We start from the raw sequence: 24,713 nt of genomic DNA on the forward strand, positions 1-24,713 counted from the left end.
TGTGATATGTGATATGTGATATGTGATATGTGATGATGTGATATGTGATATGTGATATGTGATGTTGTGATATGTGATATGTGATATGTGATATGTGATATGTGATATGTGATATGTGATATCTGATGTTGTGATATGTGATATGTGATGATGTGATATGTGATATGTGATATGTGATATGTGATATGTGATATGTGATATGTGATATGTGATGTTGTGATGTTGTGATGGTGTGATATGTGATATGTGATATGTGATATGTGATGTTGTGATATGTGATATGTGATATGTGATATGTGATGTTGTGATATGTGATGTTGTGATATGTGATGTTGTGATATGTGATATGTGATATGTGATATGTGATATGTGATATGTGATATGTGATGTTGTGATATGTGATATGTGATATGTGATATGTGATGATGTGATATGTGATATGTGATGTTGTGATATGTGATATGTGATATGTGATATGTGATATGTGATATATGATATGTGATATGTGATATGTGATATGTGATATGTGATATGTGATATGTGATATATGATATGTGATATGTGATATGTGATATCTGATATGTGATATGTGATATGTGATATGTGATATCTGATATGTGATATGTGATATATGATATGTGATATGTGATATGTGATATGTGATATCTGATATGTGATATGTGATATCTGATATGTGATATATGATATGTGATATGTGATATGTGATATGTGATATGTGATATGTGATATGTGATATGTGATATGTGATATGTGATATCTGATGTTGTGATATGTGATGATGTTATATGTGATATGTGATATGTGATATGTGATATGTGATATGTGATATGTGATGTTGTGATGGTGTGATGGTGTGATGGTGTGATGGTGTGATGGTGTGATATGTGATATGTGATATGTGATATGTGATATGTGATGTTGTGATATGTGATGTTGTGATTTGTGATATGTGATGTTGTGATATGTGATGTTGTGATATGTGATGATGTGATATGTGATATGTGATATGTGATATGTGATATGTGATATGTGATGATGTGATGATGTGATATGTGATGTTGTGATATGTGATATGTGATATGTGATATGTGATATGTGATATGTGATATGTGATATGTGATGATGTGATATGTGATATGTGATGTTGTGATATGTGATATGTGATATGTGATATGTGATGATGTGATATGTGATATGTGATATGTGATGATGTGATATGTGATGATGTGATATGTGATATGTGATATGTGATATGTGATATGTGATATGTGATGATGTGATGATGTGATGATGTGATATGTGATGTTGTGATATGTGATATGTGATATGTGATGATGTAATATGTGATATGTGATGTTGTGATATGTGATATGTGATATGTGATGATGTGATGATGTGATATGTGGTGTTGTGATATGTGATATGTGATATGTGATATGTGATGATGTGATATGTGATATGTGATGTTTTGATATGTGATATGTGATATGTGATATGTGATGATGTGATATGTGATGTTGTGATATGTGATATGTGATATGTGATATGTGATATGTGATATGTGATATGTGATGATGTGATATGTGATATGTGATGTTGTGATATGTGATATGTGATATGTGATATGTGATATGTGATGTTGTGATATGTGATATGTGATATGTGATGTTGTGATATGTGATATGTGATATGTGATATGTGATATGTGATGTTGTGATATGTGATATGTGATATGTGATATGTGATGATGTGATATGTGATATGTGATGTTGTGATATGTGATATGTGATATGTGATATGTGATATGTGATATATGATATGTGATATGTGATATGTGATATGTGATATCTGATGTTGTGATGTTGTGATATCTGATATGTGATATGTGATATGTGATATGTGATATGTGATATGTGATATGTGATATGTGATGATGTGATATGTAATATGTGATATGTGATATGTGATATGTGATGATGTGATGATGTGATATGAGCTGATGTGATATGTGATATGTGATATGTGATATGTGATGATGTGATGATGTGATATGAGCTGATGTGATATGTGATATGTGATATGTGATATGTGATATGTGATGTTGTGATATGTGATATGTGATATGTGCTGATGTGATATGTGATATGTGATATGTGATATGTGATGTTGTGATATGTGATGTGTGATATGTGATATGTGATGTTGTGATATTTGATATGTTATGTTGTGATATGTGATATGTGATATGTGATGTGTGATATCTGATGTTGTGATATGTGATGTTGTGATATGTTTTATAGCTTCTCTGTCCAGCTTAACAGTTTTCAGCTGTGCTAACATACAAGGGTTTTCAAAAGTTTTCTTATCATCCATTAGTCGTCTAAGGCGATAAGCAAACACAAAGTACCATTAGAACACTGGAGTGATAGTTGATGGAAATGGGCCTCTATACACCTATGTAGATATTTCATTAAAAACCAGACGTTTCCACCTGGAATAGTCATTTACCACATGAACAATGTATAGAGTGTATTTCTGATTAACTTAATGTTATCTTCATTGAAAAAACAGTGCTTTTCTTTGAAAAATAAGGACATTTCTAAGTGACCCCAAACTTTTGAATGGTAGTGTAGATATGGTCAATTAATATACCTTTCTCAGTTGTTGCTTGGGTGACATGTTGGATATATCCTTTGACTGCCAGAAAGATAGAAATATTAGAAGATTTGAAGATATTTTGATTGAAATCTCCCATTACAACAACTGTGGTACTTATCGGATCCAACCAATCACTTAACTTGGTCAGAGTGTCTTTGAATGGAGACATAGGATAAGATGGCGGTCGATAAACGACTGATATCAGTATCCTGGATGTTGTGTAGTTGTACACTAAACATTCCAAACTCAAATGTGGCTCTTGATGACCTCGTATGGTAAACTATCTAAACTATACATGCCACCTCCAACATGTTGTTGTTCTTTATGTTTGCCAATGTGTGGTTACTGCTACTATAAGACGAACTAGCTGAACTAGTTTTGAAAGCTGTAACCTTGAATCTTTACAGATTCGCTTGAGAAAGCTTCTGGCAGCCATGTTTCTGTAACAGCAAGACAGTTCAGCTGCAAATGCTTTGTACATGACAACAAATCTGTAATATGTCGGCTTAAATTGTGTATATTCATCAAAACAACGTGAAACTATGTTTGTTTGCATTTGCATCTCTCTCTCTCTCTCTCTCGCTCTCTCTCTCTCTCTCTCTCTCTCTCTCTCTCTCTCTCCCAACATGTTCAGATTAAGAAAACAGGGAGAACAACCTTCAGGCGAGATTTTGTTATTATTGTGTATTTAAGTTATTTAAGAACAATTCCCACAAAACACAAACCAGCCTCAGATAAGTTACACACTGAGAGAGAAGGTGCATTGTGGGAGCTGCTGATGTTACTCAGGTTTAATCTGATTCAGCCTCGGTTACTAAATCAACAGGAACTGAGAACTGGTGACACTTCTGAACCTCAATGTTCTGACTTCAGATAAAAACCAACAAATAACTGAGTCGACACCAATCCGAGGCTTCAAGCAGTGATCTGATGTTTATGAAATGTAAATGAAATGTAATGTTATGAATCATCACGTCTCACAGAAAGTATTTTAACGTTTTTTTAAACTACACAAATACAGAACACTAAAGTATTGTGATATAAATATGAATCCTCCTCCACAGGGGTGTTGTTTCTGTGTTTCTGTCTCTTTGTTGCATAACAGATTTCCTCTTGAGGGACAATAAAGATAATAAAACCTCTAACCAAATCAATGTTTATCACATACAAATGACAAAATACTATTTTATGTTTCAAATACGTATTTTAAATACATGTATGACAGATACTGAGCAGAGTGTGTGGAACAGCAGCAGCAGAAGGTTCAGGACGAGTAGGAAACTGCAGCAAAAGGTTTATTGTTCTTTGTTTGTTTCTTTCATTATATTTCAATCGCTGTTTCTAAGAAAACAACATTAATTCACTCGTATTAATCATTAACTATGGAATCAGCTCAGAAACGTTTTGACCTGAATCAACAACATACGTGTTTTCAGTCACTCAGCAAAAACCAGACTTTTACATATAATGCGCATTTTGGACAGAGTCAGTCCGTAGACTAACGGGTTGAGCAGCGGCTGACATGTGAGCCAATACAAGGATAAAAATATCCTCAAAACATTGGGTAACGTTTTCATGTTAAATCTGCTCTGCATGATTTCAAAACAAGCTCCACATGAGAAGTTGATCAGAGAGGCCAGGTGAGGAGCACACGTGCTGACGGCTTTCTGTCTCGTCCCTTTGGAGCCAGAGAGACAGATCTTCAGAATCTTGATGTAGGAGTAGAAAATGAGAATTAGAGGACAAAATATAAAGAATGAACTAACAAACAGTCCATAGATGTTGTTGACTGTGGTGTCAGAACAGGCCAGTTTAACTATGGAGAAGTTATCACAGTAAACTTTCTCAATTATGGTTCCACACAGATGTAAAGAGTTGCTCAACGACGTCATAACAATACACAGAAGTAAAGGACAAAACCACGTCACACTGACTAGTATCGCAATCCTGTTCACTGTCATTTGTGTGTTGTACTGCAGAGGGCAACATATAGCGAGGTATCGGTCATAAGACATGACAGCCAGGTTTAAATACTCTGCACCTCCGTACGAGTACAACAGGAAGTTCTGCAGGAAACAAAAGACGTGGGGAACAGTGTGAACGTCTGAGAGAATCTGGAGCAGGAGGAGAGGAAACAACCCTGTGCTGCCATACAGTTCATTTACAAACAGGCTGCACAGGAACACGTACATAGGTTCATGGAGACTTCTGTTCATACAGATAACTACAATCAGCAGCACGTTGGCACAAAGGATCAACAAGTACAAGGACAGGACCATCGTGAAGAACAAGTATCTCAACAGGCCAGAGTCCACATAAGCAGCCAGAGTGAAATAAGAAACGAGTGAGGAGTTCATCACGATTCTTTCATCACAAAGTGGAAACAAAAGAAAACACACACTCGTGTGCAGAATCCAACACATTCATGATATTCAGGCTCGGCTCAGTAAAGGAAAACATCATCTAGAAAACAGAGGATCTGATTTCAAATCACAGAGGTGAAGTGAATGGTGAGGTTCACCTGCTGCTGGTCCAAACTGAGCTGAAGCTGTGAAACCTCTTCTTTTAACTGCTCTGGCTGAGGGGCGTCCACACAGTGACCTCATTCACAAGATCGGGCCGAATGTATTTGTAACATTCGTAGAAACACAAGCTGATGGGTTGACAACATATTTAACCTTAGAAACATATTATACATGTTCACTCTAATGCAGAGGTCTTCAACCGGGGGTCCGCGACCCGTAGGGGGTCCGCGGAGGTATTGCAGGGGGGTCGCGAAATCGTTGGTTGATTAGACAATTTTTTAAATTTTTTATAATTTTATTTTTTTTTGTCACGAATTTAAATGTCCTTCAATACACATTAACATGCATCCAACATATTGTGAGGCTGATTTGACCCTCTGCCTGACAACCTCCATCCATCCAAGATTAGATAAGTTGTTTGCTACCTATCAGGGTCTGACATCTCACTAATGTGGGAGTATTTGTGCCATCCACAGATGAGGATTCACTGTCTCTTCTACATGTATGTTTAAAATAAAAACATGAATCTGTGAATTACCTTAATAGCTCAGTTTTGTATGCAAGATGTACAGTGGGTACGGAAAGTATTCAGACCCCTTTAAATATTTCACTCTTTGGTTCATTGCAGCAATTTGCAAAAATCTAAAAAGTTCATTTTATTTCTCATTAATGTACACTCAGAACCCCATATTGACAAAAAAAAACTGAAATGTAGAAATTTTTGCAAATTTATTTAAAAAGAAAAACTGAAATATCACATGGTCATAAGTATTCAGACCTTTTGTTGTGACATTCATATTTAACTCACATGCTGTCCATTTCTTCTGATCCTCCTTGAGATGGTTCTACTCCTTCATTGGAGTCCAGCTGTGTTTAATTAAACTGATTGGACTTGATTAGGAAAGGCACACACCTGTCTATATAAGACCTTCCAGCTCACAGTGCATGTCAGAACAAATGAGAATCATGAGGTCGAAGGAACTGCCCAAGGAGCTCAGAGACAGAATTGTGGCAAGGCACAGATCTGGCCAAGGTTACAAAATAATTTCTGCAGCACTCAAGGTTCCTAAGAGCACAGTGGCCTCCATAATCCTTAAATGGAAGAAGTTTGGGACGACCAGAAGTCTTCCTAGACCTGGCCGTCCAGCCAAACTGAGCAATCGTGGGAGAAGAGCCTTGGTGAGAGAGGTAAAGAAGAACCCAAAGATCACTGTGGCTGAGCTCCAGAGATGCAGTAGGGAGATGGGAGAAAGTTCCACAAAGTCAACGATCACTGCAGCCCTCCACCAGTCGGGGCTTTATGGCAGAGTGGCCCGACGGAAGCCTCTCCTCAGTGCAAGACATATGAAAGCTCGCATTGAGATTGTCAAAAAACACATGAAGGACTCCCAGACTATGAGAAATAAGATTCTCTGGTCTGATGAGACCAAGATTAAACTTGTTGGCGTTAATTCTAAGGTGTATGTGTGGAGAAAACCAGGCACTGCTCATCACCTGCCCAATACAATCCCAACAGTGAAACAGGGTGGTGGCAGCATCATGCTATGGGGGGGGGTGTTTTTCAGCTGCAGGGACAGGACGACTGGTTGCAATTGAAGGAAAGATGAATGCGGCCAAGTACAGAAAGATCCTGGAAGAAAACCTCTTCCAGAGTGCTCTGGACCTCAGACTGGGCCGAAGGTTCACCTTCCAACAGCTAAAATAACAAAGGAGTGGCTTCGGAACAACTCTGTGACCATTCTTGACTGGTCCAGCCAGAGCCCTGACCTAAACCCAATGGAGCATCTCTGGAGAGACCTGAACATGGCTGTCCACCAACGTTCACCATCCAACCTGACGGACCTGGAGAGGATCTGCAAGGAAGAATGGCAGAGGATCCCCAAGACTCATGGCTGTACTGGCTCAAAAGGCTTCTACTCAATACTGAGCAAAGGGTCTGAATACTTATGACCATGTGATATTTCAGTTTTACTTTTTTAATTAATTTGCAAAAATGTTCTACATTTCTGTTTTTTTCTGTCAAGATGGGGTGCTGAGTGTACATTGATGAGAAATAAAATGAACTTTTTTGATTTTAGCAAATGGCTGCAATGAAACAGAGTTAAACATTTAAAGGGGTCTGAATACTTTACGTACCCACTGTATGTTTATAAACAGCAGTGGCATGGCCACCCTGTACCTTGCACATGTTTAAATTAAAAACGTGAATATATGAACCCTGAATATTTGAATAGCTTAGTATTGAATGCACAATATCAGGGTAGTTATGTTTATACATGGCCCAGTTTAATATAAAACACAATTTTATACAATATATATAAGCCGCAGTGACATGTTTCCTGAGCCTATATCTTCTTTTTTCATCCAGGACATCCGTCCCCACCAACTTCTGAAGTGTACTGACTGTCTGAATGAACTTTTTTACGTCTGGGAAGTACTCCCCTACTTCCACTGCTTTACCAAATGATTCATCCAGAAACTCATTGATCTCTTTTACTGAATATAAATCCGCGCTTAGTGAGACGCTGTCAGCTAGAGACGCATTGTCAGATTCATAATCTTCCCCCACGTCCATCTCACTAACCTGACTGCTGTTAACTTCAGCCTGTACCGGTTCTACCTGCTGTGCAGGACCACACTGCATCTCCTGTTGTTGCTCGGCAACAACCACCTTTTCATTTACACTCTGTTTCTCACATCTCCTCTTGGACCTCACCGCAGCCACCGGCACTACCACCACCGGAACCACGGCACCGGGAGCCGCAGCAACCGGAACCGCATCCGCCGCACCGGGAGCCGCCGCCACCGGCACTACCGCCGCCGAACCGGGCTCCGCCGGAACAGCTGCAGCAGAACCAGCAGCCGCAGAGGACGCAGCAGCACCGGCCGACTGGCCCCACGCAGGTCGAGTCACCCCGGCGCTGCCCTCCCCTCCCTCCGCTCCAGCGGCCCCCCCCGCACGTCTTCCGTTCGGACACGTCACTTTTTTGTGTCCCACTTCTCCACACTGAAAACACTTCATGGTAAATGGATTTGTATTTATATAGCGCTTTTCTAGTCTGATGAAGACCACTCAAAGCGCTTTACAGTACAGTTTCACATTCACCCATTCATACACACATTCATACAGTGCATCTACTTGCAGCACTTAGTTATTCTATGGTGGGCCGTTCAGGGTTCAGCATCTTGCCCAAGGACACATCGGCATGCAGATGGTTCAGACTGGGAATCGAACCGCCGACCTTCAGGTTGGAGGACGACCACTCTACCCCTCAGCCACAGCCGCCCACTTCATGCTCCCTGAGCTCGCATAAACCATATAGAACTGTTCCTCGTAGCGAACCCGGAAAGACACGTCTAGTGTCTGCGACTCGTTATCCAGAAACATGAAAGCTTGTCTCCTCAGAGACTGGACGTGCTTCAGCTTCGTGTCTCTGCAGCCAGGGGATGAACGGGGGGACACCGGACACGGTGATCCGGGTGGAAGCTACCGCTAGCGGGGACACTTGAATGAACTCCTCCTCTAAAGTTAAACCGCTCTCAATTAGCTTAGTGACCGAGTCTGGATCTTTAAAAAAGATCACCAGCGACTTGTTCATCCTGGAAGCGTAGGATATGTTCTCATGTCCCACCTGCTCCCCCACGGCCAGCAGCACCTGCTCCACCGTGGAGCTGAGCTGAGGCACCAGCCTGACGCCATGTCTCAGGGACATCGGCGGCGTCCCTGCGGACGCCATCCCCGCCACGAGACACGGCAAACACACAGAAAAACTACACTAAACGTACACAAACACTACAAAACACTGAACATTCAATAAACATACAGAAACCTATATAAATTTGCACGCGCTTTCCTTCACCTCCTCTGTCTTCACAACTACACCTCCACCAACGAAGAAGAAGAAGAAGAAGAAGAAGAAGAAGAAGAAGAAGAAGAAGAAGAAGAAGAAGAAGAAGAAGAAGAAGAAGAAGAAGAAGAAGAAGAAGAAGAGGAAGCAGCTGCAGTCTTCACCTCCGACGATATAATGTTTGAACCACGAGGACGTTCATCTGGTGCATGTGATCTAGTGGAGTACAGTTGTACGGTGAAGTACTGGAGTATTGTTGTATGGTGGTACCATGAAGAACTGGAGTACTGTGGAGTTCTGTAGTACTGTGAAGTACTCCAGTACTGTGGAGTACTGTTGTACGGTGGTACTGTGGAGTACTGTAATATTGTGAAGAACTGAAGTACTTGAAACTGTTCTACTGTGGAGTACTGCGCCTGAAGGTGCTGAAGCTGCTAGTGATACCGACATAATGTCACCATGGCAACCAAATGAAGCAAATCATGTATAAATAGATTTCTCTTGTATCTGCTGTCTGAGGTGAAGTAGATTGTTAGTTTGTCCTGTTCCACTCAAGTGTTTTAAAGAGTTAAATAGAACCAGTTCAAGTGCTTGTCTTATATTCCAATTCTGTTAAGGACTAAGTTCTATTTTACTTTCTACCTTTGAGGTCAATAGACTTGGTCCAGAATTACCGTCCTTGATCCCCCAGTCCCCCCCCCACCCCACCCTTCTACCAAGCCACTTTGTCAACAATACAAAAAGACAGACGACCTACGCTCCTCCTTTTCTAATCCTCTTTTTGTAACTACGTATCCATCATCTTCATCTTCATCCTCATCACCTTGTCTTTCCTCTTTCACCCCGTCTCCCAATTGAGTTCTTACCTTGGTGACCTCCGCCCCCCCCCGACCACCTGCCCCTTTGATCCACTCTCATCCAGTCTATCGCTGACCTTCTTCCTTTTCTCACCCATCTTGTCGACACCTCCCTGTCCGCTGGCTGTTTCCCTCACTCTCTCCTGAAGAACCTGGGTGTGACACTCCACAGTCGACTCTCCCTCTCTGCCAACATTACTGTAACAACACGTTCCTGTAGATTCATGCTGTACAACATCAGGAGGATACCCCCCCTTTCGAACAGAGTCTGGACCAGGTCTGGACCAGGTTCTGGTCCAGACTCTCACTCAACACAATGTTTGGATTCACCTGCACCAGCGCTCTGCCACTCAGCCACAGTGTCATCACTGAACCTCTGTTCTCAGGAGACGCTTTAGAAAAGGTCAAAAAACTCACACTAGACAGGAAGTGACACAGACATGAATGGCTAACATTTCAAAGATGATATATCATGTGACATCTTTACTTCAACTACTTGGAAAACGCGTAAAGTATAAATCAAACCCATGTAAAATCAGTTTTCTGTCTGTGAAACATTTAACAGGTTTATTTTATTCGGTAAGATTTCGTCCGGATACTGAGAATACACGGATGACAGGACTCCAGAGAAGTCAGACAGAAACACGACTGTGGCTGTTTCATTTGTGTGTTTGTGTTAGTTGTGTGTCTGATGTGATCTCCTGGGACGTCACACTGTGACACTGCAGCTGAGGGCGTTGCCCTGGTTTGAAGGTTAAAGGAAGCTGCAGGCGTCTGGGCTCAGTCGGGGGGGATCACCGGCCAGGAAGCATGTGTTTTTACGCTGTGAGAGGATCTTGGTTTCAGTTTATCGTTCGATGAACTCGTTTGTTTTATGAACGTAAAGAATCGTGATGAACTCCTCACTCGCTTCTTATTTCATTCTGGCTGCTTATGTGGACTCTGGTCTGTTGAGATACTTGTACTTCACGATGGTCCTGTCCTTGTACTTGTTGATCCTTTGTGCCAACGTGCTGCTGATTGTAGTTATCTGTATGAACAGAAGTCTCCATGAACCTATGTACGTGTTCCTGTGCAGCCTGTTTGTAAATGAACTGTATGGCAGCACAGGGTTGTTTCCTCTCCTCCTGCTCCAGATTCTCTCAGACGTTCACACTGTTTCTGCTCCAGCTTGTCTCCTGCAGGTTTTCTGTCTCTACTCTTACGGCATCGGGGAGTTTTTCACTTTAGCCGTGATGTCCTACGACAGATATCTTGCTATATGTTGTCCTCTGCAGTACAACACACGTATGAATTCTAATAAGATCGCCAGGCTCGTTGCTTTAATTTGGATATATCCTCTATTGAACAATATTTTCTTCGTCTATTGTCTGACTGCCCGTTTACAGCTGTGTGGAAACATCATCAACAAGGTTTACTGTGACAATTATAATATCGTCAAACTGTCGTGTTCCGACACCTCAGTCAACAACATCTTGGGACTCTCTCACATATTTACAGTCATTTTGAGTCTTGTTGTTTTAATCCTCTACACGTACGTGAGGATTTTAAAGGTTTGTTTCTCTGGCTCCAAGCAGACGAGACAAAAAGCCCTCAGCACCTGCATCCCCCACCTGGCCTCGCTGCTCAACTTCTCCTTCGGAGCTTTCTTTGAATTAGTTCAGAGCAGGTTTGATATGAGCAGTGTTCCCAAAGTGTTACGTGTTGTGTTATCTTTATATTGGCTAACATGTCAGCCGCTATTCAATCCTGTTATGTACGGACTGCAAATGAACAAAATACGCATCATGTGTAAAAATATGCTGTGGAGGAAAAAACTCTAATTATATCTGTCAAGCAAAGAATATTAAACTCAACTTATTTACATTGAAACAAACATGTCGCTCGAAGTGCTTCACATATTAAAACAAGATTTAAACTTAGGCACCAGGGATAAAAAGTGATATTACACCAACAGACTTAAAGACTAAAGCAAGATTATTTTAAAGGTTAATTGTTCCAAAGTCAAATTAAAAGGTGTTTTTAAAAGACAGGTCTTCAGAGAACTTTGTGATATTAAGTGTTTCACAGTTTACTGGTGTCTTTCTTATTGAGACTGGGACCAGGAGCTGGAGGTACTTGTCTCTTCATCACTTATTGTGGTTAAAAATGATCTTTCACTAAATGACTTCACTTTCCTCACAGAATTCATGTCGATGGAACCTGTAAAGAAGTCACTGTGTATTTTTCTGTTCTCGATTATAAAATTTGTGTCATGAGAATCTTGTGATTAAAATCCTCAAGCTCAGAAGAAGCACCAGTTTCTGTCTCTTTTACAGATCTGTCTCTGTTTGTCCTTCACAGCAATTGTCTCTACGAATGATTTTCTGTAAAACAGACAGAAATCATTTCCCCTTCGCTGCATGAACAATTATTCAATGTTTAATATAAGCTGTTAAAACTAAAAGAATCAGAGGTGAAAGTTGTTTATTGATAAGATTGTCAAATGATTGATAATGATTCACAGAATATATTTATTCTCTCTGACGTAGTAACAATTAAATCATTTCATTAACTGCGAACTCAAAGTTACATCATCTCTACACTTTCACTATAAAAAGATATTTTAATCCCAGCTTATTTTTCAGAATTAGATTTTAAAGCAAACAGGGGAAGGAATCCTCTTTTCATGTCGTGACCTCGACTGGAACTGTTGGAACATTTAGAGAAACGACTGAAGGAGAAACGCTGGAAAGGTCACTGAGGTCATTCAAAGGTCTTTAATAGCATCAGGATTTCATCACCGTTGCTTTGACCATTAAACTACAGTCAGCTTTCTATTTATATAATATATAAATAGAATAGAATAAAATAGAATAGAATAGAATATCATATAATTTAATATCATATAATATAATATAATATAATATAATATAATATAATATAATATAATTTAAAATGATATAATATAATATAATAGTATATGATATAATATAATATAATAGTATATGATATAATATAATATAATATAATATATTATTATAAGTGCTCTGCAGTGAGACTTTATGATGCTGAATCAGACCCTTTTTCAAACATGTGAGAAAACATGAGGTGACTTTGCTGTGAAGAGACATCGGCTCCGAGCAGCTGATAGTGAGCAGCCGTCCGTCGCTGCTTGTGACTCCGTCACAGAAAAGGTTTGACGCCCACTCCTCTGACGGCAGCAGGAACCAGAGGAACCAGGGGAACCAGTGGAACCAGTGGGACCAGTGACCCATTGACTTCAAAAGGCTCAGTCAAGGAAGTCACAACAGCAGGCGGGGGGGACTGTGAGCACTTCAGTGACAACCTGTGTTATATTGAATTTAAATAAGGTTTCGGTAAGTTTGACTTATATATTTATACATATATATATATGTATATATACACAATGTGTGTTTTGCCTGAACTGTGCTAATCTTCACTCAAAGGACTGAAATGAAGATCACATTGAACTCGACAGAAGTTTCTTATTTCACACTCGCTGCCCACGTTGACACGGGACTTTTTAAATACTTCTCTTTCCTGATACTTTTCATTTTGTATGTTGTGATCCTTTGTGCCAACGTGCTGCTGATTGTAGTTATCTCTATGAACAGAAGTCTCCATGAACCTATGTACGTGTTCCTGTGCAGCCTGTTTGTAAATGAACTGTATGGCAGCACAGGGTTGTTTCCTCTCCTCCTGCTCCAGATTCTCTCAGACGTTCACACGGTTTCTGCTCCAGCTTGTCTCCTGCAGGTTTTCTGTCTCTACTCTTACGGCATCGGGGAGTTTTTCACTTTAGCCGTGATGTCCTACGACAGATATCTTGCTATATGTTGTCCTCTGCAGTACAACACACGTATGAATTCTAATAAGATCGCCAGGCTCGTTGCTTTAATTTGGATATATCCTCTATTGAACAATATTTTCTTCGTCTTTTGTCTGACTGCCCGTTTACAGCTGTGTGGAAACATCATCAACAAGGTTTACTGTGACAATTATTATATCGTCAAACTGTCGTGTTCCGACACCTCAGTCAACAACATCTTGGGACTCACTCACATATTTACAGTCATTTTGAGTCTTGTTGTTTTAATCCTCTACACGTACATGAGGATTTTAAAGGTTTGTTTCTCTGGCTCCAAGCAGACGAGACAAAAGGCCGTCAGCACCTGCACCCCCCACCTGGCCTCACTGCTCAACTTCTCCTTCGGAGCTTTCTTTGAAATAGTTCAGAGCAGGTTTGATATGAGCAGTGTTCCCAAAGTGTTACGTGTTGTATTATCTTTATATTGGCTAACATGTCAGCCGCTATTCAATCCTGTTCTGTACGGACTGAAAATGTACAAAATACGCATCGTGTGTAAAAATATGCTGTGGAGGAAAAAACTCTAATTATATCTGTCAAGCTAAGAATATTAAACTCAACTTATTTACATTGAAACAAACATGTCGCTCGAAGTGCTTCACATATTAAAACAAGATTTAAACTTAGGCACCAGGGATAAAAAGTGATATTACACCAACAGACTTAAAGACTAAAGCAAGATTATTTTAAAGGTTAATTGTTCCAAAGTCAAATTAAAAGGTGTTTTTAAAAGACAGGTCTTCAGAGAACTTTGTGATATTAAGTGTTTCACAGTTTACTGGTGTCTTTCTTATTGAGACTGGGACCAGGAGCTGGAGGTACTTGTCTCTTCATCACTTATTGTGGTTAAAAATGATCTTTCACTAAATGACTTCACTTTCCTCACAGAATTCATGTCGATGGAACCTGTAAAGAAGTCACTGTGTATTTTTCTGTTCTCGATTATAAAATTTGTGTCATGAGAATCTTGTGATTAAAATCCTCAAGCTCAGAAGAAGCACCAGTTTCTGTCTCTTTTACAGATCTGTCTCTGTTTGTCCTTCACAGCAATTGTCTCTACGAATGATTTTCTGTAAAACAGACAGAAATCATTTCCCCTTCGCTGCATGAACAATTATTCAATGTTTAATATAAGCTGTTAAAACTAAAAGAATCAGAGGTAAAAGTTGTTTATTGATAAGATTGTCAAATGATTGATAATGATTCACCGAATATATTTATTCTCTCTGACGTAGTAACATCCCCGCCCACTAAGGTCGGGACCCTGACATTCTCATTGGCTGAGAGCCAACTGAACCCTAGACCACTTCCTGAGGAAGCAGGAAGTCCTCAGGTGGTATAAAGCAAGGGACCTCACTAAAATCATTCTCTCTTCACTCAGATGCCTAAACGACAACAGAACCCCTAGGGGTTTTACTAGTTAACTCGGTATTTTTAAGAGACTCTCTTTTCACCCTGCTCAAGTCGTCTCCAGACCCTCCAGGGGCCTAACTACACGACTAAGTAACTAAGGAGGCAAGACGTTTGTTTAATATCATTTTATTTGAAGTCGTTTCATTTTCTTCTTTTATTTCAGTCGAAGTTTTATCTTGATAGGACTTTTTGCTGTTTTAACTTGAAGACCGAAACAGGAAGTGCCCAGCTGGACGGACTCCGACACTTCCATAGACTTTTTCTTTTTTCACGATCCACAAACGGCTTCCACCAAGCCGTTCCCTGCAGAAGCGCGACGTTCATCCCGCTGAGGAGTAAGAGGCAATCCACTCCGTTCCTGTAAAACAGCACGTTCTCCGCTGTTACAGAAGAAGACGAAGTTTCATTCCGTCAAGGCAGCAGGAATAATTCGCTTCCCTTTCCGGTCCAGCGGCCGAGCCCGGAGCTCCGCTCGTGAGAGAGACCACGTGATTCACTGGCCCCCGACACATTCGTGCAGACGCGCAGGCACATCGCGAGGGTTGTACAGTAAGAGACTTGATTATCTGGGCAGATACGTAGCATATTGTTTAATATTTGTTTGTATTTGTTGCGAGACCGCTGAGTCTCATTGTTTTAGCCGGCTACGACGAGCCGCTACTTCCGGTTCATTTCCGGGTTTTGTTTAGTGTTTGAGCGCCGCGGGGAAAGCCTCCAGCCACGCTGTTAACGTCTGTTAAGTTAACCCACCATTTTGAGTCTATTATTGCCACGCCTCCTCTCTCTCTCTCCTCCCATCCTGGCTCTAAATTCATAACGGCTCCGCCATCTTGTTTTGTAGTCAATCCGCCATTTTGAGAGTTTTTAGGCCTTGATTCCACGAATCATGATCGGCCGCCATCTTAGATGTGACTGCGTCATCGCCACGCCCCCTTCCTTTTCTCTCTCTCTCTCGCTCTCTCACACACACACACACACACACCCACACACACACACACACACACACACACACACAGACACTTTGATAGACACAGACAGATACACACACACAGAGACACATAGATGGACCAGAGGTTACATGCGTGTTCTAAATTGTGATAAGCTGCTGTTGTTATCTTTGAAATATGGGAGTTTGTTAAAATGATGGATCATTAAATAACACTAACTTTATTTCACACACACACACATAGACACATACACACAGAGAGACACTTTGACACAGACACACACACACATAGAGACAGACATACATAGGTAGACCGCAGGTTTTACATGTATTGTCTGAATTGTGATAAGTGCTGCTGCTGTGTTTATCTTTGAAATATTGGAGCTTGTTAAAATGAGGAATCATTGAATAACATTATAACTTTATTTCCCCTTTTTAATAAATACTTTTGTAATTAAAGTATCTGTAGTCTGTGATTATTTGTGCATAAGTGTGTGAATACAGCTGGATTATGATTGCCTGTGCTCGAACTTAGAAGCCTTCACTGTTAAGTAATCGTTAATATTCAAATATTGACATTATTAATTTGACATTTATCATTATGAGACTGATAATTATAGCTTGATTTGTTGGTCCCTGGAAACCAGGGTGGTGCCCCTCTACGATAAGTTATGGCCTTATCATTTTTAATTATTTTTAATAAATAATCTTTTATTATTTTAATAATCATATTTCATGATTATTAATAATTAGCCAACGTCAAGTCTACTCCTATTGCACAACATAAATGGTGCCCCCTGTGAGGCTATCTAACTCCAGCTGTATCATAATACTGTGTACAATAATCCAGATTCTTTTTTTTCCAGATATTGATTTTTTTTGAAAATTTAAATGTTTTCGAAAAATTTTAATTTTTTAATTTTTTCAAAACTTTTTTTTTTTCTCATTTTGAATTGATCATGATTAGTTGTTAAAGAAGAAAATAATTCTGAAAATTTATTCTTTTTTGCAAGTTTTTATTTTTAATTCATTTGAACCTTTGCCAAACCGGTATACCAGTGCCTTGTGTATCCGTGGTTGGTTGCTTCTAGCATATAAGTGGTTGTGTCATCTCAATGCACAATAATTATGATTAATTTTTGAAGAGAGACATAGGTTTGAAACTAATTTCTCTTTGAATTTTCTTTATTCTTAATTCCCTTTGCTAAGAAGACTTTTGTGTAACTATGGTTGGTTGCTGACTGCGTTTCAGTAGTTAGTCATTTTTATAGGAGATTTTCTGCATGTTTTTTTTTAATCTTAAGGAGACAAACTAGATTTGAGAGACTAGTTTTGAGGAGACTAGTTGTTGAACAACTAGGTCTTAAGGATTGAGCCACAGAGCTATCCTTCATTGCTACTATATAGACACAGGGTGAAGATCACCTGTGCATCTTGTTGTGTAGTTTTTAATTAAGTGTTTTTCCCGCTTTTATCCAAGCGAGCTTGAGCAGTCCACCAGGTGTCTTTTCGCACTTAGAAGATGAGTAGCATGTATCACCATGGGGCAAGTGCTCCCTCAGGACCAGACGTCCTATCAGAGACTGTAGCCAGTCTGATTAATTTTTTTAATGATGCGGTGAGTGAGTTGAGTGAGTATGAATTAAGTACCTGCGATCGTAAGATCAAGAACTGTCCATGCACTCATCAACCCCACTGGCCCGCATCCAAAAATACCCCATGCTCTGGGTCAACTGACACTCCTCTACCAGCAGAGAGCCGAGCTGCAGACCCAAGAACATGCGAAGGCGCTCAGAGCCATGCAAGCAGCATGTCGAACGGAGCAGGAGAAAAACTTCCACCTGCGGCATATCATCGAGACCCGCAAAGAACAGGACCAGGCGGTGCAGGAGCACACGCAGGTCAAAGGTCAGCAGAAAGGGGGGCACAGTCAAACAGAGCTGCCCCCCCCCTCAAGCTGATATCCCTGATGACAGGGCCAGGAGCTGACGTCATTCCCGGTGGAGCCAGCGGAACAGAGACACTGGGAGAAAAGCTGCGAGCACAGCTACGCAACCCTCATGCAGAGGAAGCTTTGCTCTGGCGGGCCAGACACACCCAGCAGTCAACCGCTCCGACCCACTCAACACCAAAGGGGGAGCCGGACTCAACCCCTAGACGTGCAGTGACCTGGGACCGCTATGAGGCAACATCAAACGCCTGTCCAGCGGACACTAAGCATCCACTCCAGCCAGAACGAACACATCCTGCACGGAGCCATGCTGATCAACATCACGACGGCGGAAGGAACCCGTCCTGGAGGGCTGAAGGAGATTCCCAGTCTGCCACTCAGGCAGAGGCGCACCATGACTTACGGTCGCGTCCTGGATGGTCCTCCAACCCCCGGTGCAAGAGATGGTGGCCACGAAGATGAGTACCGTGGCACATTCGAGTCAAAAGACACTGATGACTCAGCACCCCCTCAAAGAGAGGAAATCCGCAACCAGCGGCTAGAGCCCCTTGAAAAAGACATTTATCGCTTCGACCCAGACAACCGAGGGTTCAACGAAGACGACACCGTGGTTCTGGCAGTTCAAGTCCAACTAAATGTGGACCCGGCGCTGGAAGATGACAACTTTCCCCACGCCAAGATGAACCCCAGCAAAGACAACCAGAAACAACGACCCTTCCAACAGGGTGCCCCTCAAAACCAAGGGGGTGAGGATTTCAACCATGCCCACAAACAGTTTCGACCTCAGCACCTGAATCCCTCTCCACAGAGAAGTAGGGGCTGGAACCGAAGGAAACCTTATCAGTACCAGGAGTATAGATGTGGTGACCGAAATCCAACACATGGGATGCATCCTGGGACAGAGGAGTAAATACGGAGATGTGTGGATGAAGCAATAAGACACATGGTGCCACGGGTTCCTCCAGGCTCCCCTAAGAGACCAGACACTGAACCCCGTTGGCGAAACTAGAAGCAGATGCCCTCCTTCTCCACTCCCAAAGATGACTTCAATGACTGGGAAGGACCAGGCGCTGCCAGAAACCCCCTCTCACCTCCACATCTGAAAGGGGGGGAAAGAAATCCCAACTTTAAAACAAAAAAAAAACGCTCAAACCACTCACTCCATCAATAGTTGCATGCCTTAGACCCTCTGTGAGTAAATTGTACAAACGTACGTTCAGGTAGTGAACTCCTTAGACCTCGTTGAGGATTTTGAAGTCGTTACCACTACGGTTGTGCAGCCCTCACGGGTACACTTGGCAATTCAGTCTTGGCAGTGCAATTTCAATATCTGTAGATTTGCAAACCTAGAAATAGGATTTACCATATATTCACAGATAAGCGAACAACAGAACGTGACTCGCCTTTCTAAATGTTTTGGTTTGACAGGATAACACACATGTTTACCTCAAAACACCCGCACCCACTCAAACTTTTCTTCTGTTCCTTTTTCCACTTTTCTTTCATTTCACTCTTCACCGAAATTCATTGGTATGTTAACAATAACTGCCGATAAGCATTAGGTGAAATTGAAAATGTGAGCCGTGTTTTAGAATATATGTTGTTTAGCCTCTGTCTGCCCAGACAATTACCTCTCTCTGTTTAGACCCATGCCTCAAAGACATTTATGCATCTCTGCCTCATGATGAACTAACTTTCAATGCTTCAATTCCACTCAAGGATTACCTCACATGGATTATCATTGGACTCTCGACCCTAGTGTGCCCTGGAAACCGGGTCACGACCCACTTTTCAGACCAAAGGGGGATTGTTGGGGGTGAGGTCCTGAGTGACCATCAAACAATAGGTTGTAAATACTTGAGGCCTACAAGGCCCAGCTGAAACCAGTTCAACCAGTTTCAGTCTTAATTCACACCTTCTCTAGACAGCCTGGAGCCTCGCCTTGGTGGGGGAAGCATGTCCTGAACCCCCACTGTGCCCCCCCTCCAGCAGGCCCTGGTGGGGAGATGTTGCAGGCCGCTCTGCAAAAACCCAAATGAGACTCTGAAACGCCCACTGAGGTCGAATCCCCGCCCACTAAGGTCGGGACCCTGACATTCTCATTGGCTGAGAGCCAACGAACCCTAGAACTTAGAAGCCTTCACTGTTAAGTAATCGTTAATATTAAAATATTGACATTATTAATTTGACATTTATCATTATGAGACTGATAATTATAGCTTGATTTGTTGGTCCCTGGAAACCAGGGTGGTGCCCCTCTACGATAAGTTATGGCCTTATCATTTTTAATTATTTTTAATAAATAATCTTTTATTATTTTAATAATCATATTTCATGATTATTAATAATTAGCCAACGTCAAGTCTACTCCTATTGCACAACATAATATAATATAATATAATTTAAAATGATATAATATAATATAATAGTATATGATATAATATGATATAATATAATATATTATTATAAGTGCTCTGCAGTGAGACTTTATGATGCTGAATCAGACCCTTTTTCAAACATGTGAGAAAACATGAGGTGACTTTGCTGTGAAGAGACATCGGCTCCGAGCAGCTGATAGTGAGCAGCCGTCCGTCGCTGCTTGTGACTCCGTCACAGAAAAGGTTTGACGCCCACTCCTCTGACGGCAGCAGGAACCAGTGGAACCAGAGGAACCAGGGGAACCAGTGGAACCAGAGGAACCAGAGGAACCAGAGGAACCAGAGGAACCAGAGGAACCAGGGGAACCAGTGACCCATTGACTTCAAAAGGCTCAGTCAAGGAAGTCACCACAGCAGGCGGGGGGGACTGTGAGCACTTCAGTGACAACCTGTGTTATATTGAATTTAAATAAGGTTTCGGTAAGTTTGACTTATATATTTATACATATATATATATGTATATATACACAATGTGTGTTTTGCCTGAACTGTGCTAATCTTCACTCAAAGGACTGAAATGAAGATCACATTGAACTCGACAGAAGTTTCTTATTTCACACTCGCTGCCCACGTTGACACAGGACTTTTTAAATACTTCTCTTTCCTGATACTTTTCATTTTGTATGTTGTGATCCTTTGTGCCAACGTGCTGCTGATTGTAGTTATCTGTATGAACAGAAGTCTCCATGAACCTATGTACGTGTTCCTGTGCAGCCTGTTTGTAAATGAACTGTATGGCAGCACAGGGTTGTTTCCTCTCCTCCTGCTCCAGATTCTCTCAGACGTTCACACGGTTTCTGCTCCAGCTTGTCTCCTGCAGGTTTTCTGTCTCTACTCTTACGGCGGCGTGGAGTTTTTCACTTTAGCCGTGATGTCCTACGACAGATATCTTGCTATATGTTGTCCTCTGCAGTACAACACACGTATGAATTCTAATAAGATCGCCAGGCTCGTTGCTTTAATTTGGATATATCCTCTATTGAACAATATTTTCTTCGTCTTTTGTCTGACTGCCCGTTTACAGCTGTGTGGAAACATCATCAACAAGGTTTACTGTGACAATTATTATATCGTCAAACTGTCGTGTTCCGACACCTCAGTCAACAACATCTTGGGACTCACTCACATGTTTACAGTCATTTTGAGTCTTGTTGTTTTAATCCTCTACACGTACGTGAGGATTTTAAAGGTTTGTTTCTCTGGCTCCAAGCAGACGAGACAAAAAGCCCTCAGCACCTGCACCCCCCACCTGGCCTCACTGCTCAACTTCTCCTTCGGAGCTTTCTTTGAAATAGTTCAGAGCAGGTTTGATATGAGCAGTGTTCCCAAAGTGTTACGTGTTGTGTTATCTTTATATTGGCTAACATGTCAGCCGCTATTCAATCCTGTTATGTACGGACTGAAAATGTACAAAATACGCATCGTGTGTAAAAATATGCTGTGGAGGAAAAAACTCTAATTATATCTGTCAAGCAAAGAATATTAAACTCAACTTATTAACATTGAAACAAACATGTCGCTCGAAGTGCTTCACTTATTAAAACAAGATTTCAACTTAGGCACCAGGGATAAAAAGTGATATTACACCAACAGACTTAAAGACTAAAGCAAGATTATTTTAAAGATTAATTGTTCCAAAGTCAAATTAAAAGGTGTTTTTAAAAGACAGGTCTTCAGAGAACTTTGTGATATTAAGTGTTTCACAGTTTACTGGTGTCTTTATTATTGAGACTGGGACCAGGAGCTGGAGGTACTTGTCTCTTCATCACTTATTGTGGTTAAAAATGATCTTTCACTAAATGACTTCACTTTCCTCACAGAATTCATGTCGATGGAACCTGTAAAGAAGTCACTGTGTATTTTTCTGTTCTCGATTATAAAATTTGTGTCATGAGAATCTTGTGATTAAAATCCTCAAGCTCAGAAGAAGCACCAGTTTCTGTCTCTTTTACAGATCTGTCTCTGTTTGTCCTTCACAGCAATTGTCTCTACGAATGACTTTCTGTAAAACAGACAGAAATCATTTCCCCTTCGCTGCATGAACAATTATTCAATGTTCAATATAAGCTGTTAAAACTAAAAGAATCAGAGGTGAAAGTTGTTTATTGATAAGATTGTCAAATGATTGATAATGATTCACAGAATATATTTATTCTCTCTGACGTAGTAACAATTAAATCATTTCATTAACTGCGAACTCAAAGTTACATCATCTCTACACTTTCACTATAAAAAGATATTTTAATCCCAGCTTATTTTTCAGAATTAGATTTTAAAGCAAACAGGGGAAGGAATCCTCTTTTCATGTCGTTACCTCGACTGGAACTGTTGGAACATTTAGAGAAACGACTGAAGGAGAAACGCTGGAAAGGTCACTGAGGTCATTCAAAGGTCTTTAATAGCATCAGGATTTCATCACCGTTGCTTTGACCATTAAACTACAGTCAGCTTTCTATTTATATAATATATAAATAGAATAGAATAGAATAGAATAAAATAGAATAGAATAGAATAGAATATCATATCATTTAATATTATATAATATAATATAATATAATATAATATAATATAATATAATATAATATAATATAATATAATATAATATAATATAATATAATATAATATAATATAATATAATATAATATAATATAATTTAATATGATATAATATGATATAATATAATATAATAGTATATGATATAATATAATATAATATAATATAATATATTATTATTAGTGCTCTGCAGTGAGACTTTATGATGCTGAATCAGACCCTTTTTCAAACATGTGAGAAAACATGAGGTGACTTTGCTGTGAAGAGACATCGGCTCCGAGCAGCTGATAGTGAGCAGCCGTCCGTCGCTGCTTGTGACTCCGTCACAGAAAAGGTTTGACGCCCACTCCTCTGACGGCAGCAGGAACCAGTGGAACCAGGGGAACCAGGGGAACCAGTGGAACCAGAGGAACCAGAGGAACCAGGGGAACCAGAGGAACCAGTGGGACCAGGGGAACCAGTGACCCATTGACTTCAAAAGGCTCAGTCAAGGAAGTCACCACAGCAGGCGGGGGGGACTGTGAGCACTTCAGTGACAACCTGTGTTATATTGAATTTAAATAAGGTTTCGGTAAGTTTGACTTATATATTTATACATATATATATATGTATATATACACAATGTGTGTTTTGCCTGAACTGTGCTAATCTTCACTCAAAGGACTGAAATGAAGATCACATTGAACTCGACAGAAGTTTCTTATTTCACACTCGCTGCCCACGTTGACACGGGACTTTTTAAATACTTCTCTTTCCTGATACTTTTCATTTTGTATGTTGTGATCCTTTGTGCCAACGTGCTGCTGATTGTAGTTATCTGTATGAACAGAAGTCTCCATGAACCTATGTACGTGTTCCTGTGCAGCCTGTTTGTAAATGAACTGTATGGCAGCACAGGGTTGTTTCCTCTCCTCCTGCTCCAGATTCTCTCAGACGTTCACACGGTTTCTGCTCCAGCTTGTCTCCTGCAGGTTTTCTGTCTCTACTCTTACGGTGGCGTGGAGTTTTTCAATTTAGCCGTGATGTCCTATGACAGATATCTTGCTATATGTTGTCCTCTGCAGTACAACACACGTATGAATTCTAATAAGATCGCCAGGCTCGTTGCTTTAAGTTGGATATATCCTCTATTAAACAATATTTTCTTCATCTTTCTGACTGCCCGTTTACAGCTGTGTGGAAACATCATCAACAAGGTTTACTGTGACAATCATTATATCGTCAAACTGTCGTGTTCCGACACCTCAGTCAACAACATCTTGGGACTCACTCACATGTTTACAGTCATTTTGAGTCTTGTTGTTTTAATCCTCTACACGTACGTGAGGATTTTAAAGGTTTGTTTCTCTGGCTCCAAGCAGACGAGACAAAAGGCCGTCAGCACCTGCACCCCCCACCTGGCCTCGCTGCTCAACTTCTCCTTCGGGGTTTACTTTGAAATAGTTCAGAGCAGGTTTGATATGAGCAGTGTTCCCAAAGTGTTACGTGTTGTATTATCGTTGTACTGGCTCACGTGTCAGCCGCTCGTCAACCCTTTACTGTTCGGACTGCAAATGTCCAAAATACGCATCATATACAAGAATCTGCTCTTTGGGAGGAAAATGTGACTGTAAATGTTCTGACAACTTTAAA

At 40.7% G+C, this 24,713-nt stretch overlaps 5 protein-coding genes across 5 annotated transcripts; 4 read left to right on the forward strand and 1 right to left on the reverse strand.

Moving 5' to 3' along the window:
• Window positions 1-4,115: 4,115 nt before the first annotated feature.
• On the reverse strand, window positions 4,116-8,066 carry LOC133003068 (olfactory receptor 10A6-like). Its single transcript, XM_061072655.1, has 2 exons — window positions 8,020-8,066; window positions 4,116-5,043 (listed from the first exon to the last, which is right to left on the reverse strand). The coding sequence occupies exon 2, from the start codon at window positions 5,034-5,036 to the stop codon at window positions 4,116-4,118; it is 921 nt and encodes a 306-aa protein (XP_060928638.1). The 5' UTR covers window positions 5,037-5,043; window positions 8,020-8,066.
• Window positions 8,067-10,781: 2,715 nt separating this feature from the next.
• LOC133003069 (olfactory receptor 4E2-like) lies at window positions 10,782-11,732 on the forward strand. Its single transcript, XM_061072656.1, has one exon. The coding sequence runs from the start codon at window positions 10,803-10,805 to the stop codon at window positions 11,730-11,732; it is 930 nt and encodes a 309-aa protein (XP_060928639.1). The 5' UTR covers window positions 10,782-10,802.
• Window positions 11,733-13,350: 1,618 nt separating this feature from the next.
• LOC133003070 (olfactory receptor 4E2-like) lies at window positions 13,351-14,307 on the forward strand. Its single transcript, XM_061072658.1, has one exon. It carries the CDS (start codon window positions 13,366-13,368, stop codon window positions 14,305-14,307), a length of 942 nt encoding a protein of 313 aa, XP_060928641.1. The 5' UTR covers window positions 13,351-13,365.
• A 6,723-nt stretch (window positions 14,308-21,030) lies between these two features.
• Window positions 21,031-21,987, forward strand: LOC133003071 (olfactory receptor 4E2-like). The gene has a single exon (XM_061072659.1). It carries the CDS (start codon window positions 21,046-21,048, stop codon window positions 21,985-21,987), a length of 942 nt encoding a protein of 313 aa, XP_060928642.1. The 5' UTR covers window positions 21,031-21,045.
• Window positions 21,988-23,734: 1,747 nt separating this feature from the next.
• LOC133004017 (olfactory receptor 4E2-like) lies at window positions 23,735-24,688 on the forward strand. The gene has a single exon (XM_061073882.1). It carries the CDS (start codon window positions 23,750-23,752, stop codon window positions 24,686-24,688), a length of 939 nt encoding a protein of 312 aa, XP_060929865.1. The 5' UTR covers window positions 23,735-23,749.
• Window positions 24,689-24,713: the final 25 nt, after the last annotated feature.

This window comes from Limanda limanda, chromosome 6 (assembly GCF_963576545.1).
Source record: "Limanda limanda chromosome 6, fLimLim1.1, whole genome shotgun sequence".
NCBI classification, from domain to species: Eukaryota; Metazoa; Chordata; class Actinopteri; order Pleuronectiformes; family Pleuronectidae; genus Limanda; species Limanda limanda.